The following is a 21,947-nucleotide window of genomic DNA, read 5'->3' on the forward strand; positions in this document are numbered from 1 at the left end:
ATACCTAGGAATAAGCCTAACCAAGAAAGTGAAAGGCCTATACCCTCAGAACTATGCAACATTGATAAAGTAAATGGAAACGGATTCCAAGAAATGGTAAGTTCCTCATTATTAAGTACCAACAATGTGCCGAGTTCTCTGCTGAGGACTTTGCACCCATCATCTCGTTTAAGCCTCTGTAACAACCCAAGAAGTAGCCATTATTCTTACCTGCGTCTCTCAGAGGAGGGAGCAGCTTTGAAGAGGACACAGAACACCGTGGTGGAACCAGAAGCCAATTCCCGCTTGTCTGACTGGAGAGGTCAGTTTAGTTACTCATCAGTCAGGATGCCTGCAGCTACAAGTAAAGAGGGCCGTCTTACATGTGGCTTAAACAATGAGAACACACACCGTTTTGCACAAGCAGAGCTCCTAGGCTCATGGCCGGCCGATCCAGCAGCTCAGCAATGCGTGTTGGGAGCCCAGCTTCTCTGCATCTCTCCACGCCGCCAGCCTTGCCCAGGTGTTTTGTATCGCTCCACTCCACCACCCTCAGGTGTGACTCCTTATCTTTACAAGACACTGCTGCAGCCCCAGGCATGGAAAAACAGGAAAGAAATTCAAGAAATTTCCATTTGTGTGTTTCTTTTAATCAGAAAAGCCTCCCCAGAAGTCCTCAGTAGGCTTCTCCGCAGGTTTTGCTGGCAGGACTAGGGAATATGCCCTCGCCCTTGCTGCAAAAACAGCGGGTAAATTGAGTAACTGGCATTTTCAGCCTCAAGAGTGGGAGGTGGGTACCCTGCTGACAAAGAGAAACAGAGCAGACAGGGAATGGCCTCTGGGTAAGTGAATTGCAGAGTCTCAGCCACAGCCTCTGTCCTTCTCCTCAGAGAATCACAATGCACATTGCCAAAAGTCCTATGAAGTCCTGCAGTGTCTTTGTTTAATCTAATGTGTCATAAACTAATTTGACATAACTGTTTAAGAAATGTTAGATTTCATGTATTTTATCCATTCTAAGACACATACTTTTTCTTTTCCACATTTTGACATCTCTGATGATGAGATATAGCTTAAAAGTAGCTCCTTTCCTGACCTTTAATTCTGTGATTCTTCTAAGTATCATCCCCACCATGGCCCCTCGAGACAGGTGGCTCCAGTGTGCAAAAGGATACTCAACAATGTTCCCTTGCTCCCTGGCTACACACACGCCCAGCAAATATTTACTTACTGAGTATCTGCTGTGAGGCAGGAGCACTGAGAATACAACTGTGTGCAAGGCAGGTGTGAGCTCTCATGTAGTTCTGGTCTAGAAGAGGAAACAGATTGTAAATAAGTGAACAGAAAAAGAGACGAACACAAAGATAACTGCTACAGAGACACAAACAGGGCACTGGAAACAAGGAAAAGACAGAAACTCACTTCATACAGTTACTGAAGGATGACAACGAAGCACTCAAGGGAAAAGTGGAGGTTTTCTAGGCCAGAGAACAGCATCTGCAAAGGCACTGGGGTGGGTAAGAGCTTAGTGTATTTGAGGAACTAAAATATACTGGAGTGAAGCAAATGAAGGGGAGAGTGAGATTAGAAGAGGTGGAAGGCAGGAGCCGGAACATACAGAGGGACTAGAAGGACACCTCTCATTCATGCAGGTTTTGTGGAGACTATCTGGCCTGCACTGTGGTTGTTAACCTACAAGAAGCAGGGAGAATTGCTCCAAGTCTTGCTGCTCAACATGTGGGCCCCAACCAGCAGCACTGGAGTCACCAGGGAGCTTGCAAGGAAGGCAGAATCTCAGGCCCCACTCCCAACCTACTCAGTCTGAACCCATATTTCACTAAGACCCCCAGGTGATTCACACACATAGTGAAGTCTGAGAAGTGCTGCTCTAAACTATCTTTCTTCTTTGGACAGACACTGCAATATTTTGTGTCCAACTTTCTCAAGTTCTAGAAGGGAGCCCTTTCCCCAGGCACATGATCTCTCTGGACACTGGAGGGCAACCTTACATTAATAAAGCAGAACACAACCTGGGGGGAGAGGTGCACAGGAATCACAGAAAATTAGAGCTTAAAGCCAATACAGTGGCTGCAAAATGCAGCCATGGTAACAGGCCCACTGAGCATTTGAGCAGATCAGGACAAGCAGCCAGCTCCCCTGCGCCCAGAGCCGCTCGTCCTCACCAGGCACCTGGTACGGAAACACAGGGACGGGCAGTGGCAAGTGTCAGCAGCTGCGGCTGGCCACTGAACAGAGCCAAATGTGGAGCAGAAGGGCTTGAAATTCAAGGGGTACAAAGCACTGCTAAAATTCATAGCAATTATGAATTGAGTCTGCAGAGTTATGCCTTATGTGTAATTAAATTTTAAATGCTTCCTTCCACATCAGAATTTGAGTTGCTAAAACTCTTGATCACACAGTGATAAACACCTGCTTTTACATACAGAGCTGTGAGTCACTGCCAAGCTGTTCAGGAGCCCTAGAGCAAGACTCTAAATAAATAAAACCCAGAAGCCATGACCACAAAAGCTGGCCTCTCACTATCACCCTAGCATCCACTCGCCTCTTCACCTGGCCCCCAATGTGATCGGCACAGGGGCACAGGCAGAGAAACCAAAGTCCTGCAGTCACCCTCATGATGAGTCCTCAGGGCAAATAAGGGCCAAGAGTATAGATGAATCAGGTCAAAAAAAGCAAGGTGACATCTATGCCCACGACCAAAATGTTTCCTACTTGCAGGGAGACTGTTCCAGTGTTTCCCGAATTTCAGTCACTCAGATACCAACCTTCACAATTTTCATCAGATTATTTATTTACTTAATGCTATTTATGTGATGTATTTCTTTCAATTGACTCATACCTGACTTTTCTAGTATCAGTATCAGTGAAATATGGATAAGGACCAGTTTAAGGCTTTTAATACAAATTCAAATAAATTCGTAACTCTTCAAATATTTTGACCTGGGTAACATCTAAACTTACCTCCCATATTCACCATGAGTCTGAATCCCACACTTTGGGAAATGTATTCTCTTTGACAGAAGTGGGAGGAGAGAAAAGATTTGTACTGCCTAGTTTCTTCATGATGGCTGGACTTTGGAAAGCCAAAGGGAAAACAATATGAAGATGCTTCAGAGAAAAGAAAACACGAGTACTTTGACAATCAAGCTGGGCCCAGTTAACCCCAACCCACCTTGGGGAGCCAAGACTCCCATATACCACCAGGCTGTTCCCGGGACATCACACTAAGGTTCTCATTGGATACCGTCCCTTTCCCTGCTGATCTGAATTGTAAAGACTTCGCCTAAGTGGGCATCACCATGAGCTGTGGCAGGGAAATGACAGCACCATGGCTAGGCTCAGCCTCTAACTGTAAGTCTCAAACTCACCATTTACTAGGGAGGGTTATGGGCTGAAGTGTGTCCCCCTGAAATTTATATGTTGATGCCCTAACCCCCAGTTCCTCAGAATGTGGCTGTATTTGGAGATGCGACCTTTAAAGATGTGGTAAGTTAAAATGAGGCCATGATGATGGGCGTGTTCCAATCTGACTGGTGTCCTTGTAAGAGAAGGAAATGAGGACACAGGGGTGCATGTGCATAGAGGAAAAAGAACAGGTAACGAGGCAGCCGGAGGGCCACCATCTGCAAGCCATGGAGAGAGGCCTGAGAGGAAGACAACTCAGCTAACACCTGGACTGCAGACTTCCAGTGTATTTGAGGAACTAAAATATACTGGAGTGAAGCAATTAATTTCCACTGTTTAAGCCAGGAGAAAAGTAATTTCCATTGTTTAAGTCACCCAGTCTGTGGTATTTTGGTATGACAACCCTAGCAAACTAATACACCACATGAAATTAGATTTGCAAAATAGGAATAACAGCACTCATTTCATTAGGTGGTAAGGACTGAATGATGCGCTTCCAGCACAGCACCTGCCTGCAGGGGAGGTCCAGTTGACTGCTCAGCATCTCACTGGCTCTTAGATCAGGTGGTTTACCCAGATGATCAGTGCCCTCTCTGGGCCGGTGCTGGAACTACAGGAAGAGAGGCAAGCCTTTCTTACCTGGAATTTCAACTGGTAAGGGTGTGCAGGCTTGGAGCTTTGCGGCCTTTGGCACAGATTAAGAGACACCACCTGAAGATGAAGATTGAACAGAGGAGGGTGGAGTCAGGAGATGGAAAGAAAGTAGCAAGCACTGTTCATGTTCCTGGATCTGAGTTTGCCTGAAATCCAGCTTCACCCTTCAAATCCCCAGTTAGCATCAGAGCTAACACATTCCTTTTTTGGTTTAAGCCAGTTTGAGTTGTGATTATGTCACTTGCCACCAAAGGAGTCGTGACAAACACACTGGCTCCCAGAGTGAATTAATACTGACAGTGGAGTCTCATATGCAGAGCTTTGCTCTCTGTGTGTGGGAGATCACGTGATCCCTGTTTAACTAGGACAGGCATCTGCCCCCAGGGAGCAAGCGATGGGCAGTGGGACTCACCAGGGAAGCCAAGTGGCTCATGTGAAAGGGTCAAAATCTGCCTCAGTCAGTCGTGAAAAGTTCTTGTAGGGGCTGGACCGAAGGCCTCCTGGCTCCCAAAGCCCTCCTGTGGATAAAGAATGTATTGTCATACAAGATATGTGACTGCCTCACACACAGGATCTTGTCCCCTGGACTAGCAGAAACTGTCCTAAGCAACTTGTCCTTCTGACAAAATAATAGCACTATTTAATTTTTAAAAATATACCTACTACAAAATGCCACCCCTTCTCGGACTCTGTGGGTAACAGGAGCTGGAAGCTCCGCAGTCCAAGGGTATCAGGTGTTCCTACAGAGAAGGAGGACGTTGGCAAATCTATCACTTTTCCAATGGTTTGATTTACATAAAACTCCCTGCAGGGGGCAGCCTGGATGTGTGGCTGAGATTTCAGTGTTCCTTAATATTTCCATAAGCATCTGACAGTGTCTTTGGAGGAAACCCACACTGATTACAATAACTCACACTTCTGCACTAAGCATTTTACATATCTCAGCTAGTTCTCTGGTACTTTCATCCTCATTTTACAGATGAGGAAACTGAGCCGTTGGTAAGTAACCCATTCAAGGTTTCACAGCTGTATGTGGCAGAGCCTGAACTTGAACTCCAGATATCAAGTCTAGAGCCCTGGGCACCACTCCTGGTTCTGCCTGTAAGATCTTGTGTGATTTCAGGCACGATTTCTTCCCCTCTCTTGGCCTCAGTTTCCTCATCTGACAAACGAAGGGACCACACTGGCTAATCTCTCAGGCTCCTTTCAGCTCTGAAGTTTTTCTAGTTCCAGGTTTAAGAAATTCACTTTGGACTTCTACACACTGGCGTCAGCCTGCAGCCTAGAGATGAAAAGAGGTGATGCAGTGCAGCCTTTCAAAAGAGAGTTAGTCCCTGCTGCAGTATGAAGGGTTGGGTTATCACCTCAGCCCTCAGGTAGAGGCACCCAGCTGGACAGGCTGTCTAGAAGCCCACAGTTTTTCTCAGGTTCCACAGGGTAGCCTATGGGCCAGATTAACCTCACAGGGGTGTTTGGGGTGTTTATTTGGCCCTTGCAATGTTTTAAAACAGCTGACTTAGTTACCAACATTTCTAAATCAAAAGCTGAAATCTGGATTCCTAGATTCTCCTGAAAAGTCTGAAGATCTGGTCACTCCAGGCCCATGTTCCCACTGGCCATGCTGGTCTGAGTTGCTGGCTCCTGGCCTTTCAGATGGAACAAGAGTGCTCTGCTTTGCCAGGTAGCCAGCTCACACACACACCTCCCCTGCCTGGCTCTGTGGGCACTTCGGCCTGTGAGCCTCACTTAAGGAGCCAAGGGTGCTGTTTTCTTGAGGAGGGACCAGAGAGGAGGGGGCACGCAGCACTGGGGCACAGGAACAAAAGCTCCTTTTCCTCCAGACACAACAGTGCCCTGGGCTCTGTGACAGTTAAAGCTGAGCCTGCAACCCGGGTGCAGGTAGGAGCCCAGTGCCCTGGAACCAAAACCTGAAGGTGCAACAAAAGGAGGGGTTTTCATCCCTCTGTGAAACTCTCCTCCCATCAGCCGCCATTCAGATCTCTATCTGCCTTCCGGGGCCCAGGGTGAATTAGCAGGCATGTGTCATTTCCCTGGATAGGAGCTATAATGGTGACATTGTGCTAAGTGGAACAAGAGAGGTTTTCATCTAGCGGCCAGCATTGGGCAGACACTCGAGCAAAGGGCTCTGGGGCTCACCCTGCACAAAGGGGTTCAGGAGTGGGCCCTGAGCCAAGGAGAAGTGCCGTGGGCTAGGCTGCAAGTCTGCAGCGGCAGGCAGTGAGGCTGCACTTCATTGCAATCTCATTTTCTTCTGCAAATAAATAAGCAAACATACAATCCCAGAGGATAAAGGGAACCCCCCACCCAGGATACCTGTGTTAATAGAAGCCTCATGAGTCCTTGAGCATTTACTCACTGACTCACTCCACAATACGTATTCCACTTACTAGGTGCCGGGCACTGTGCTAGGCCCTATGGATCTAGCAACGAGTTAAGACACAGGGCGCTTTCAATCTAGGGTGCCGGGGAGAGGTAAGGAGAGAGGTAAGTAGGAAGTTAAACAATGATGACCCGATGGAAGAACGGAGAGTCACACAGTGACAGAGTCAGTTCAAGAACCCGGATCTGAACCCCTAACCTGTAGTTTTTCTTACTCTTCCCAGGATCTCCTGAGATCGCTGTTTATTTATTCTGAGGAATGGCGGGTTTGGGCTCATTGAAGAAGGCACCCCAAAGACTATAATAAGGAATTTGGACTCTGCACTGGGGATAAAGGAGAGCCACAAATACTTTAAACAGGGATTTGACTGGAGCTGTGGAATGGACACTCTGGTGGCCATGATGGAAGCAGACCTGGAGGCAAGGGGACAAGTTAGAAAGCTGAAGTACGTTTCTCTCACTGGGACAAAGGACGTTTAGCCTCCAAATTTTTCTTTCCCAGGGCTTCCCAGTTCCACCTGATAAGCTAAGAATGAGACTGGGGAATATCATTTGTTTTCACAAGACTGGGAGCATACAGGAGCTGAAAGCTTTTTTCCTGGAATTGTTCACTGGAACCAAACTTGATATCTTTTTTACAGAGCTGAAGCTCTCCACACAAACCTTCAGACAAGCACTAGGCAAACCTGGAAAACTTAGTACAACAATAAGGAAAGGGAAGATAGGAGGCAGATCTTTAAAATCCTTTCTAAAGAGTTGCATTTGTACAGTGAAGTGGAAAGGGGAAGAGAAGACCAGGCATTGGCATCCACAACCTTCAACCCCATTCTCGGTCCAGCGCTTCCCTCCCGGCCCCTACAATCTAGCCAAGCCAAACTGCTGTGCAGACACATCCTGCAGTTCTCTATCTCTGTGTCTTTGCTCTCACTGTTTTCTCTGCCTGTAATGTTATCTCCTCATTGCAGGCTCACCCAAATGTCTGTCATCCATTACTGTCTCCATGATCAGTGAGTTCTTGCTTTGTCTTAATGAACTCCAAGAGCACTTTATCTCTCCTCTGATACTTTTCACGTAATAATTTTTAATTAAGTTATTTTGTACATATTTATCTCCTCTACTAGACTGTTGATTTCTTGAGGACGGAGATCATGCCTATTTAGCATTACTTCTTCCAAGAGGAATTGGCACAGAATGTAACAAATATTCCTAGGTGAACTGATGAAAAGTGGGGGTAGTTTTTATGGTTAATATAGACCCAATTAAAGGAAAATCACAGAAAAAAAATATATAGTTATTTCTTGTCCCAAACCCACAAATAGCCACCTCATCCATCTCATTCAGTTACCCAACAGCAACCAAGCTGTAGTCAATTTAGTCAACAGTGCCACCTAGTGGACATTATGGGTAATTATTAAACCTGAACCACTACACCTTTGCGGCAGCTTTTTTGTTAATCCTTAGAACTGTGCACTGTTCTCCCATTTTTACATCTTTCCTAGACCACAGCCCAGTTAATTCCACTCCATAAATTATTCTGTATATACATATAAATTCCCTTTAGTTCTTTTTTCTTTTCCAATTCTCTGATAAACCTCAAAGTCTTTGAAAGTTTCTGAAGCATCTAAAAATCTACCAAAGCCTCCAACTGTTCTTGTAATAGTTATGTTTTATGTATTTTTAAAATTTATTTCAAATTAAATAGTTTTTTTTTAAAGTATTAATGAGCTAGCCTGGGAATTTGACTACAATTTATAGCCTTGTTTCCAAGCATTTCAGAATTCAAACAGTGAACTTTTGGAAGTTAATCCACTTGTAAATTGTTGGCTGTCTGCTTTAGAATTTAAACTGACCTTTTCAAATTGGAAAAGTAGGCAAGAACAAAGAAGAACTTGGAAAATAATAATGGCTCACATTTTTATAGCTATTTACGGTTTACAAAGTGGGTTTGTACTGTCATTTCATTTGCCCTCCCAACAGCCTTGGAGGTCAGCATGAGGTTTCCCATAGCATAGATGAGCAAGCAAACCTCATAGGCTTAAAGTTATACACTTAGTAAGTGGTAGAGTAGGAGCTCACACACAAGTTTTCAGACTCCAATCCTATTATGGTTTTTTCACTACATTGTATTTCTTCTGTGCTCACACACAGACATACTAAACAAACTACTGATGCAATTTGGCAAAGCCAGGGTTAATTTCAACTTGCCCATCAAAGCAATGGAGAAAATATTCCCAGTCCAGGAAAATGCAGGACGCTCTTTCCCAGGCCCTTCCTTGTCTCTGTCTTTGCACAAGGTGGTCCCAATGCCAGAATGTTCTAAGTAAAAAGATGGCCTAGTCAAACCTGCAAACTGTGACCTGACCTATCTTGGGGAGGAGGAGTGCCTAGAAGAATTAAGCCTGGACTTCACTTTATGAAGGGTCTTAAATTTAGACATTTCATACTGTCTATAAATGGGTTAGCCTTACTTTCACAGAGACACACTAATAGGATGAAAGATGTTAACATTCTTCATACAACTTTAAACTTAAATCACATTCCTGACTATACTGGCCAGAGCAATATTTTTTCTATATCCTGTAATCATTTGGGGACAAGCACACTTACATTTTACTGAATTTATATGCGAAAAACAAACAAACAAACAAAAACCCTGTTCATTCTTTTCACAATTTTATCACTCTGTATCGGCACTCTTCACATTGTAGTACACAGGGAACCTCAAAAGTCAGAAGTGTCCCAAACCACTGCCCATCTTTGAGCAATCCTCTCTTTCTCTCCTTTTCCTAGGTGGTTTTATTTTTTAAAGATCTTTATTATTATTATTTCACTCCTCATTGACACCCCTATTGACACTGCACCAGCATAGTGTTTGTTTCACTGTCTGGCACTAGAAGGTGCTCAGGAAAGACCTGTTGAATGGAGAAGATAAACCCAAAGCCAGGAAATGGGTGGCAGCGGCAGGGAAAGAGATTTTGATTCCATTGGAGAAAAACACGTTCTAACAGTCTGGGGCTGGGAAGTGCGCTAGTCAGCCACCGGCACTAGCGGAGTGAAAGCTGAGCTGAACAACGCCTTGGTCTGTGCGGGCAAGTGTGTGAACCGGGACATTGGTCCTCCAGGCCCTAGCGGAGGGGCGCAAAGGCTTGCAGAAGGCAGGGCGTGGCGCGGGCGTGTGCGGGACACCGGTGGTGGCCCGGGGGTTGGGGTGGGGGGAGGCGGGCTCCGGGTCTATTCCGGGAGCAGCGTGCAAGGGCGGGCGGGGGCGCCGGGGGAGCATCCTGTCGGGGGAGGGGACGCGCGAAGGGCGCTCCCGCGGGGCTGGACTGCAGAGTGCCGCGCGCCCGCAACAGCCAGCGCGGGGGAAGCCACCGCGCCCTGCTCCGCGAGATCGGCCGGCGCCATGGACCGAGGCCGGGGTAAGAAGAAACGCAGCGCCAGCACTTGTTGCTTTGCGGGGTGGGGAGGGGAGAACTGGGCGATCTAGAGGCGGGCGACGAGGAGGAGGGAGAGACGGGCGGGGGTTGGGGGCGGCCAGGAGCGATCGGAAGGGACGCGGGGTCTGGGTGGGTTGAAAGGCCGGTGCTGTGTGTACAGGTGCCTCCTGTGCCGGGGCAGCCTGGGGTCTGTTAGGGACTCATGTCCCGGAGCTGAGTCGCCTCCTATGTGTAAAACCAGTTTTCATACACTCAGTCTTAACTTCATAAAAGAATCCCCCACGAGATTCCTGAGGACAGCGAGCTCCTCCTACTCCATTCCCTCCCCTTCCTCCCAAGGGTAGAATAAGATTGACCAGTCACACTCCCGAAACACCCCGACATGTGAAGGCCCTACTGTTAGCAGGCTGTGAAGCCCCAGGAGACCGAAGTGTGCAGCTACCCAGGGCATCTGGAGGAGGAACAGCAGGCATGCGTGTGGGTGGGCGCAGGGTGTGCCCAAGACCTGGCTCGGTTCCTGACAAGCTGTGTGACCTTAGCCCTGTCCCTTCTCCTCTCTGGGCTAGTGACAGGGTTGGACTAGATGGTATCTGAGGTTCTTCCTGATTGGACTCTTTTTTGATGAGAGTATTTGATGAAAGTATTTGATAAAATTTCACAAACATGGTGCAGGCTTGTTGAAACTGTAACTGACAGGAGCAAAGAGAAGGTGTTCATGGGGGATGGGGGTTGTGCTTAAGTAAAGACCTAGACACCTCAGTGGGCTCATGTCTGTAAAAAACTGGCCTGCTTGGACATGGGGGCAGTATCAAAGGCTGGGAATCAGAACACCAGGGTCCTAACTCCTCACCTCTGGAGTCCAAGGAGCTCACAGGTATGAATACACTTGGTAAACTGGCGAGTGCTGTACCAACATGAGAAGCATTATTATTATGGCTATTATTATTGATGGAAAATTCCTCCCCCTCCCTACAATCTTACACCCTTCCTCCATCTACCAGTTTGCTGTGCTGAGGCTTCCAAGGGGAAATAAAGGAGTGGCCAGGGGTGTGGAAGAAATTCGGAGGGCACTGGGGGCAGGGATGAGAGCAGGAGCAGGTGTCAGGGTAACCTCCCTACACTCCTATTATAGGTAAAGCCAGAGTTCAGAGGGCTGTAAGGGACCCCCGACTTGCAGGTCAAGATGCTGGGGACAACTTCCCCACCCACACCATCTCCAACACAAAATGCTGCATCACTCTCTCCTATTGGGAGCTGGAAAGACAAGCAGAAAATGGAGGGGACTTCCATTTGGCTCTTTGGGGACTGAGGATGTGATCTGTAAAGCAGTTCTCACCTGTTAACTGACTCCTGGACAAGTTTGCAAAGAGCATACACTCGCCAGGGAGGAGAAAGAGAAAAAGAGGCATGTCTAATGTCCCTCAGTCTCCCATCCCCACCTCCCACACTGTACAAAGCAAAGAGCACTGCCCTCCACCCCATCACATCCAACCCCATCTGGTCCCCAGTACAAAAATCCACACCTCGCCTACCCAGAACTGTGGAGAACAGACCATGTCCTCCTTGACAGATCAAGGGTGACAATAATTCACTTAGTTTAAAATGCTTAAAAACTGATGCCTCACTTAAGAAGGCTGCCTCCAGAGCACTCGGCTAGGAAGCCAGACTCCCCAGGAATCTGTTAGTACTCACAATGTTCTAGGGCTCTGACCCTCTCCCCTGCTGCAGGCATTCCTAGCCTACTTTCCTTCCCCTTCACAGCTCCTGGCACAATGTGCCATTACTCTAAGAGTTTGTTATCTGACTCTGTGTTTAGTGTCTACCTACCCTGCCAGAATGTAAGCTTCCAGAAGGCTGGGAGAGGATCTGAGTGGTCATTCTGCTGACACCAATGCCTGGCACACAGTAGGAGCTCACAACCAGTGGTCTCATTAGTTAATTGGTAATATGAAACATATTGTATAGTGCACCCCAAGTTGATTAATTGTAATACTGATTTTTAAAAATACATACTACTAAATCCTCACATCAGAACAGTTCTTGTGACTTATAAAGGCCTTCTCAAATTTGAGTGAAGTGACCAAAGCACACAGGACCCTCAGCTGTCTAGATCCTCAGTTGTCTACCTTTAGAAGTTACTGCAAACATTGTATTAATTAAAGCAAGCACAACTATATATGAATTAGAATGCAAAATCTATGGGTTTTTAAGATAAAATCTAAGACTTCAAAAATCATTCCAGTGGAAATTTCTTATTGTGCCCATATCCCTGGGTGGGTGTGTGCACTCTCTTCTGTTGTCAGGGAAGGTTTAAGAAGTACAGGTCTCATTTCAACCCCATATCTACCATGTAGGGAGTGTGACTGTCATGCCCAGGAGACTGGGGAGGAAATGACACTTTGCTATTGACAACAGTAACAACTGAAATCATCAAGGCACTCAGCTTTTTACAGGGCTTCTCTCAGAACAAGCAATGGGGTGGGTCTATGAGCAGGTGCTATCATTAATCCCCACCTCATAGGAAAGCAGGTTTGGCAGTGTGTTAGTTAGCTAGGGCTGCCAAACAAAATACCACAGACTGGATGCCTCAAACAACAAATGTATTTCCCCACAGTTCAGGAAGCTAAAAGCCCAAGATCAAGGTGCCATCTGGGTTGGTTTCTGGTGAAGCCTCTCTTCCAGGCTTGTAGATGGCCACCTTCTCACTGTGCCCTCACATGGCCTCTTCCCTGTGCACGCATGGAGAGATATCTGGTATCTCTTCCTCTTCTTATAAGGACATCAGTCCTATTGGATTAGGGCCCACCTTTATGAACTCATTTAACCTTAATTACCTCCTTAAAGGCCCTATCTCCAAATGTAGTCACATGGGGGTTGGGGCTTCAATGTATGGATTTGGTGGGGAGCACAACTCAGTTCATAATAGCAGGATTAGGTCACTGACATTAATTTGTATAGTCACTCGCCATATGAGAGACAGAGCTGGGTTTGAACAAAGTCCTGATCTTAAGCTTGCTGCTGGCTACCTCTGTGATGGCAGGTGATCTGCCAAAGCCCTACAGCAGGGCTTGGACACCAAACCTTCCTGCTCCAGGTCTGGGCACCTCCATCACATCACAACTGCACTGTTGTTCAGATCTTCAGTAGCAATTACATCATAAAAGCTCAGCATCAAAGTCAAATGACTCAGGAATGAAAACAAACCTGGGAAGTAGTATTTCTCTTCTAACAGGAAATGTGTCTTCCCATGAGTAAAGCAGGATTATATGATGAAGCAACAGACACAGAAACCACTTACATTATAATCAAAGTCTTCCAGCAGGATTTCCTAATTCATGAATATCATACTTAGAGAATCAGCTACTGGTAAAGGTAACTCTATAGACACCACCTTCTACAGGACCAGTCACTCAATTTTCTATCCTCACAAGGATAAAATATGGACACTGATGATACCTATTTCTTGGGGTTGTTATAAAAAGTAAATGTATGAAAAATACTTCAAACAATGCCTAGCATATGGGACCCATTTAATAAATGCTGGCTGTTGCAATAATTAGAATCTTTTTTATCAGACTCAACGTAATAAAATTCTACTGGCTCCAAGCTGGTCTGACTCTGAGGACACTTTTTGAGTCCCTACTCTGTTTTAAGAACTGAGCTAATCAGCTCTTTGTACAACACAAAGACAGGGACCATATCATAATCTCTGTATCCTGGAGTTCCTTCATAGTGCTTATCTCTTGGAAATCCGTCTCTGACCTGCAGTAACTGAGCCATCACATGGGCATTTCTGAGTGACTGATGAATTACTGATATATACTCCAACACATCTATTTTCTCTTATTTATTCTATTTATTCGTGCCTACTGACTATGGTTGTGCCTAGGCCAGTTTTTTTTTTTTTTTTCAGGGCAGGGGTGGTAATTAGGTTCATTTATTTATTATTATTACCATTTTTTTTTTAATGGAGGTGCTGGGGATTGAACCCAGGACCTCATGCATGCTAAGCATGCACTCTACACTGAGCTATACCCTCCCCGCCATGGTTGGGTCTTTACAATTTTGCTTTTGTGAACTTTCCAGTCTTCTCAAGCTATTTTTGCTTTAAAGTCTTTGGTCTAAATTTTCTCTGATTTTTTAATATGCCTTCTTAATGTCTGAGGTTATGTCTGATCTGCCTAGCTCACATGAAGCAATCGATTTCCTCAAAGTTCTTTCCTTTCCACTTCACAGCAAGTTCTTTTTCAGCTAGTTGAATTCAGCCCAAGATGGGAGTTTCTTTTGCTGCATGCAATATTCTCTGGGAGGTCATATTGCCTCCTGGGCAACTCAGGAAATAATGTGAAGCTCTGCTTTTTATTAAATGAGATTTTGATTATTCAAGAGATGATAGACGAACCCACTCTGTGTCTTGCCTCTGTTGGACCAGCTTTGAGATCTATACTAGGAAAGCCACATCTTCCCCATCCATGGCTTCTACTGGTCAACTAGCCTGTAGCCACTCCTATGATAAGCTCCCATCCATGACTCATCGCCCAACTTCTGTCCCTAAGGTTATGAATTCCTGTATCTCTTCCCTGACACCCGAGTTCATTCTCTATTCCTTCTATCAATTACTCATCTTCTGAAAGGAATGCTCACCCATGTTCCATGAAGTCATCTCTGTCAACCTGGAGATGCAGTAGAGCCAGGTGGTTCAGAGAATGGTCAAATTAAGGTTTTGACCACAACTTTCTAGCTGTATGATCTTGTATGAATTGGGCAAATTACTTGATTTCTCTGAACGTGTTTCATCTCATTTGGAGTGTCATGGGAAAAGGTAATGCATGTAAGCCAGGGCTTAGGAAACATTCAGTGGATGATCAATGTTACATTTATCAAATATAATTACTTAGATTTTAGCCACACTCTGCAGTGGGTGTACGTATAGGATTTAACCTTACTCCTTTCCATGTAGAGGCTTCGCTGATCACTGGGCACTGCTTCCATTTCCTTGTTCCACCCGGGGTTTTTCTGCCTCTCCCTCAAATATCAGTTTCAAGCCCCTCTTCTCACATGGGTGAACACCCTGCCAAGTAAGTTCCTCCCTCCCTGCCCTCTGCCAAGAGCCTATCATTATTCCATCCTGATTTTTCGTTCAGAAAAACAATCCTGTTTTTGGATACCATTAGCTTCTCATGCCCTTCTTACCCTTCTAAAAACAACTTGCAATTGAACAAAAAAATAAGGCCCTCCCTGCACACACACATGCACACTGCAGCCTCCTGTTTCTTCCCACACACTTCTTTCACTCCCAGCAGTCTCACTTCCAATCATGCCTTCTGCTGAAAGCCCACTCCTGAGAGTCACAGGCAGCTTCCATTTTGTCTAATTTTTCACCCCTTCCCAGTCCTGGGCTTTTCTGTAGCTCTGACCTTCTACTCTTTTCTAAATGGATTCTCCTATTTGCAAAGATGGAGAAAGCACTGATTTTGGAATCACGTAAGTCTGGAAAGGAAAATTGAATAACCTGCACTGCTCCATTCCTCCAAGAAGCCTTTTCTGCCCCTCCTCCTACTCCATCTCCAGTCCCACTGTTACAGGTGCTTATAGCCTCTGGGCTTCTCTTGCCCTAAGGCTAGTGACCCAACTAAGTCTTGTTCCATTAGTCTGTAAAGCAGGAAGAATGACACCCAGAATTGGGAGGCTGCAACGTGGTACTATTTGCCCAGCGCCCAGTGCCTGGCCCATCACAGGTGTCTAATAATTGTTATTTTCCATCTTTTTCTCTAGCTCATTTCTTCTTCTTTGATGGCTCTCACCCCTTCTCCCCAACACTTCAGCCCTCTCTACACTCACTCCTGCAGAGAACCAAGCCCCTGTATAAGGGCTACTCTCAATGTCCATTTTCAGCCATGAGTGGAGCTCCACTCCTGCACTATCTCCTGCCTGTGGTACATTTCCATTTGGAAGTCAACTCAACCTCCAAGTGACCCAATTTTGAACTCATCTTATTCACCACCAAATCAGATCATCCTTCCTGTTTCTCTTTTTCTGTTAACGGCACAACCCACGGGGAGCTATTGAAGGAAATGGGGCTGTTTGTGAACAAGACTAAATTTGAAGGGGGGACATGGGATCAGTTCTCAAACTAGCTGTCCTGTACAAGAGGTAATAGACTCTCAGAAGGCTGTACAAGAGGTTAAACAGAGGCCAACTGGGGCTCGATCTGGGAGAAGCGTACAAATGAAAAGAGCTATTCAGTGACAGAGCAGGAGTCGCCTAGGAACATGATGAAGCAGAGCTTGAGTGGCCACAGATCAGGGGAGCCACAGAATGGCTCCTATGGGGAGCCCAGTAATATATAGGTTAAAACAGCTGTTACTCAATATTCAAGAGCTTTCCACAGGCATGACCCTTTTGCAAACTATAGAGAACAGGGCTTGTAGGAGTGGATATTTTAACCTAAAGCATTCATCTTTTATGCAAATATGTATCATAGCTTTTAATGGGACTTATGAATTATCTATGCTTGTGGATGGAACTGGAGAAAAGGGCCTGATACAATTAAAGACAGTTAATCAAAACTATAGATCTGATGATGCTTAAACTCTTGAGTGGTTTCTCATTGTTCTTAGGATCAGACAACAATCCTGGTGGTGGCCCTCAAGGCCCTGCCCTACCTATCATCTCCTTCTTTAGGCTCTCCTCACACTGGCCTTTGTACCTTCACCTGGTTAACTCCTTCCTGTTCATCCTTAGTGATCTGCTCAAATATTACTTCCTCAAGGCAATCTTTCCCAAACTCCATTTCCACTTAGTGTTAGGGATGTTGAGCATCACAGTGTGCTTCCTTTGGAGCCTGGGCCATCTCTGGTAATCATACATGCTCTCACTCAGCAGTTGTCCACGGGTTGAGGGGGTCGGGGCAGGGGGGTGTCACTCTGAGCCAGAAGGAACCTGTATAATAGGAAGGCTATTCAAACAGGGAACTGACAACTAAAATCCTCTCTCTGGTGACCCTTTCAGCCCTGAGTTTCTCTTCTATGACTTTTCTTAACTTTGGCAAAAGACTTGTGACGTGGTCAGCTGAGACATTCTCCCCACTGGACAGATGCAAAAAGTGACGTTCAAAAAGATGACTCTGCTATTCCCCCTCCCTGAAAGAGACTGCTCATCTCCACAAAAACTACCTGCCACATCCTCCCCTGAACTTCCCTCTGACTTTGGCTTACCACCACCCTCCTTGGTCTCCACTTTAAGAAGATTGTATTGTACTAACTTAAATGCCTCCTATGTGTATAAATGAAGGAAGGCTGTGATCTGAGACTGTCTCTACATCTCATTTCTAGTGTCCAGCACACAGCAAATGTTTAATAATAAGTGCCAGCTGAGCACTCACCAGGAGTCAGGCAGTTTTCATATGGACATTGAGCCATTTAATCCTCTCAACAATCATAAAGTTGATGCAGTTTAACCTTCATGTACATTAAATATGCCACTAATTTTACTAGAGGAGAAATTCTATCCAAAAATGTTGCCAGCAGCTATGAGTTGAGTTTCTGTACAGTGTGTAGCCTTTATCTTCTAAAATCACAGCTAGGACATATATAAAAATTATTAATATGTAAATATAATTTTGTATTAAAAGTTTTGTAGTTTATGGCAGAATCTGGTTCTGTGGTAGACAAGCAAGCACAATCCCTGTGAAGGCATGTTTGTGATCCATGTGAGCGTGTGCATGCGTGACCATTTGAAGTTTTTGATATATTTGTGATATTTATCTCCCTCGAGCCCTGCAGTCTCACCCCGACAATGGAATTCAGTGGGAATGTTTATCATGACTTTGCCATGTGTTGCATTTTAAATGTATTTGCTGTAATTTATTTTTAGGACATAATTTAAAATGTGTTGTATATGTATTTTTTAAAATATCTTCATTTTACAGGTGAAGAAACTAAGGCTTAGAAAGGTCAATTTATTTACCCAGCCCTGCCCACCTCCAAACCCATGTTCTTTACCACTGCTCTCCACTGCTTCTCCAAGAATGCTAGAGGGGCATTCCCAGGCCAGTTGAATGAGGGACTTGCTAGATAAGCTACAAGTACTTACTAGGTAAAGACTTCAAGGTGGGAAGCAGGGGAGGGAAAGAGGACCTGAACAAGTCCAGGACAGACATCCTCCATCAATGAATGGTATGGCCAGGCAGCTGGTGTGAGATTCTGTTTCTTACCCTTCACACTCCTCCCACTGTGGCCCTTGGGGTTCTGGTGTTTAGAATTCAAGAAGCACTCATACTCTTGGAATTGGCAAAGAGCCTGCCCCAGGAGGGCCAGGCAGGGTTTGTCCTCCATCTAAAATTCCATTTGGGGAATCCCAGCCACACCCCTAGTGGGGGTGGAGGTGCAGAGCTGGCCGGGCCTGATACTTCTCCCTGCACAGCTGTCAGGCTGCATGGGGGGCAGAATGTGGCACACATTGCAATCATTCCAGCTCTGGGGAATTTATCGACAGCACGTCCCACAGGAGGCAAGCTCAGGGGCTTTTTATAGCCCTCTAAGAACCTAGGGGAAAACTGATCTCCTGAGAGGGAGAAGTGGGGCACATGTCTTTTCCAGGCACCATTCCTTCAAACGTGTAGTCCCAGATCCCCATGATCCAAATCAGGGTAAGGGTCATGGCTCAGTGAGCAGTGTGGAGTAGTGGAAGCATGCTCACTGTCCAGGGGATGGGGACCCCAACCAAACCCAGTTCCTTGAATCCCTTCCTTGGACTTCAGTCTCTACACCTGTCAGGTCAAAGTATTTATTATAGCACAGAGATCAGCACACCTCAGCTGGTAGACCAAATCCAGTCCACTAACTCTTTTTGTAAATAAAATTTTACTGGCACACAGCCATGCCCATTCACTATATATTGTCTATGGCTGCTTTCTTACTACAAGGGCAGAGCTGAGTAGTTGCAACAGTGGCCCATATGTGACCTTAAAAGCCTAAAATATGTACTATCTGGTCCTGTACACAAAAAGTCTGCCAACCCCTGGATTAGACTGTAGGGAGTTTGGGAGTGTCTGCCTGGAGCACTGGTGAGAAGGATTCTGAGGGTGTGTCCAGGCTGAGGAATGAAGCACTGTCCTTAGATGATACAAGAATATGTATTCAAGACTAACGTTGGAAAGACTCCAGAATGCCATTTACCAGTGTTTTTCAAACTACTTTTAGCCCCAGAATCCTTTTGCAAACAGAATCTTAAGTAACAGAGCACTGCTTTGGGGGAAATGGGAATGAGAATGCTAAGCACAGCCCATTCCATCTTGCTACTCTCAAGGCAGCCCCTAAGGAAGCCTCCCAGATCCCACAGCTCCAACTGAAGAGCATTTGAAAGTTACCTGTCTCATCCTATGCCCCTCACTTTACAACTGGGGAAACTGAGGCTCAAGACGGGGGTGGTATCTTGCCTAAGGTCATATGATGGACTCCAAGTTGGCTTTCCCCAGAACCACTAACATGGTCATGAGGTATCAGTAGAGCACAGACATAGTTCTGATAGGGAGAAAACCTGTCCACTGGCCTTGGGGGCCTCAGGGCTGCCACTGGTGTGTGAGTAGCCTGACATGCCCTTGCTGACCCAGCAAGCCCAGGGGTTCAGGGCTGGGACACTGCTGACACCTGCCCAGGCTTCGCAGGGGTTTAGTCAAGGCTTGGGAGCCCTTTTTCTAAAACCACCAGAATCAAAAGAAAAAAATAAAAATTGAATTGGGCAACATTTTAAAAAATATTTCACTGATACTAAGACATTTTTAAAATCAGAACATATCTTAAATTTGATACATTAATCTGTTCATTTTTCTGTTTTTTTTCCAAAAAGCTGTTATTTAGTCAATAAAACATCTTTAAATCAGTGAAATCTTAGAATGGAGAAATTATGATAATTTATACTAAGGCTTTCTTTTGAAGATGGAATCAGATTTATTCATCTGTAGAATAAATGTTTATTCTTCCTGCCCATTCTTGTTGAAGGATTTACTGAGAGCAAATCCAGCTGATATGAAACCAAGGGGGATTTTTTTTTTTTAGCTCCACTTGAACCAAAAAGAAAACTGATCTAGGAGTGTGCTGGGAAGCCGGGGGGACTGACAGCATTTCCTCACCTCCAGCCAGCAACCAGCTGTAGCTCTAAGGGGCTGCGGAGGGGTAGCTCAGGGTCCCTGCACCCCAAGTCTCCTACTGAGGCAGAGAAAGTGAGACTCTGTCACCAATGCCTGTTACATGGGGTCTTATCTGGTCAGTGTCCATCAAAGAGAATATATGAAGACCCAGAAGACTCAAGGGACACTTTCCAGCCAAGAACCTCAGGAACACTGGGGGAATGGTATTCTAGGTGGAGAAAAGAGAGCTGAAAGAAGAGAGGCACAGAAACTGTGCTCAGGGCACAAATTGGTCAGTGTGTTTACAGCCCAGAGAAGCAGGCAGAGGTAAAATGCAGCCTCGAGCAGGGCCTTATCCTCCAGAGCCCTGAGAGTGTGACTGGTAACTAATAATAGAGGCAGCATAACGTGAGAGCTGAGAGCGCTGGCGGCAGTGTCAGGTTGCCAGCATTTGAATCCCAGCTCTACTCCTTCCACTTAATCCTGTGTCTCAGTTTCTTCAACCAGAAAGGGAGATAATAATCTCCTGTCTACCTCTGGGGGATAATTGGATTCATGCAAGGAAAGCACTCAGCACACAGGAAGCATTCAATTAAAACAAAAAAAAAAGCTAATGCTTAAATTAGGGATTTATAAATGATCACCTTTCTTAACAAATCAGAATAGAATCCAAGTTCTCTGACGCTTTCCCTCTCGCCTCTCGCCTACCCATTCCTGGGAAGAGATGGAATTACAGAGGGAATGAGGATAAACCACAGGGAGTGCGGGGAGCACGGGAAGATCTTTTACCATCTGTGTCACAAAAGAAACTGGTGCCTAGGCCCTGGGGAGCTGCTGACTAGGTTTGAGCAGGAGGGGGTTATGCAAATGTTGCCATTTGGGGGAAATTAAAGCTCACATCAGAATAGAGAAAGAGCAGGGTATAGCTCAGTGGTAGAGTGCATGCTTAGCATGCATGAGGTCCCCAGTTCCACCATTAAATAAATAAATAAACCAAATTACCCCCGAAGTAAATTAATTAAGTTTAAAAAAAAAAAAAAAGAATAGAAAGGGAGAGATTGGAAGGAAGTGACCAGATAGGAGCCACAGCAAACACTGCAAGTGAACAGCAAACTGTATAAGATTAACTTACCTTCATGTTTAAATTAAGAACAGGGAAATGTAAAACTTCAAATTTTGTCCATTTGCAAACAGAGTTAAGTGTGTAGAATTGTTGATCTAATGGGAGAGCAAAGGAGACATTTGTCTGGGGTTCCTTAAGACTCAAGACATTCATTCCCAGGACCTTCAATCATGATTTTCTTGAGCCTACCCACCAGCCCTGAAGGCAGGAATTACCCTAGGCACCTCCCAAAGCCTGCCCAGGTGGCTGGTCTCCCTGTGTGCTGCATTCCTGGGTACCTGGCCCAGAATCTAATCCAGGGTTAGTACTGGAAGGCTTTTGCAGGCAAGGGGAAGGAAGGAAGACAGTGAAAATCCTAGACCTCCCATCCAGGCAGCAATCAGGGTGGCCATTCTGAGACTAACCTTTAGCCTCTGACCTAGAATGTCCAGACTAACCTCTGGGTGATGCTTGAATCCCCTGTAACTGCTAACAACAGCAACAACAGCAGTAGTAATAGCCAACCTTTGCAGTTTTCATACACGCTTAAAGCTCCTCATGCATTATCTCCCTTTCCGTCATCATGACATTCTGAGATGAGTGCTCTCATTATCTCCGCTTCACAAATGAGAAAGCTGATGTCACCTCTTGGGGTCGCTGGGCTGGGAGGGCAAATCCCAGGTTTGATTCTGCATGTTTCTTGCCCCAGTCACCCAGTGTCACAATTACCCACTGTACTAATGCACCCCACCTTCCTGCCAAGAGGCTGTTCCACCTGGGCTCAGCCCCTCTTGGAAAAGGCATCTGCCTCTCTTCTTAG

The 21,947-nt window shown here is 45.6% G+C and overlaps 1 protein-coding gene across 1 annotated transcript in view; it reads left to right on the top strand.

Annotated features, from left to right (window-relative positions):
* The first annotated feature begins 9,754 nt into the window (after positions 1-9,754).
* Positions 9,755-21,947, top strand: part of AFAP1L1 (actin filament associated protein 1 like 1) — a 57,555-nt gene continuing 45,362 nt past the window's right edge. The window contains exon 1 of the mRNA XM_031449317.2: positions 9,755-9,878. Coding sequence (XP_031305177.1) covers positions 9,863-9,878 — 16 coding nt within the window. The 5' untranslated portion in view covers positions 9,755-9,862. The remainder of the gene's footprint in view (positions 9,879-21,947) is intronic.

Source organism: Camelus dromedarius, chromosome 3, assembly GCF_036321535.1.
Source record: "Camelus dromedarius isolate mCamDro1 chromosome 3, mCamDro1.pat, whole genome shotgun sequence".
Classification (NCBI taxonomy): domain Eukaryota; kingdom Metazoa; phylum Chordata; class Mammalia; order Artiodactyla; family Camelidae; genus Camelus; species Camelus dromedarius.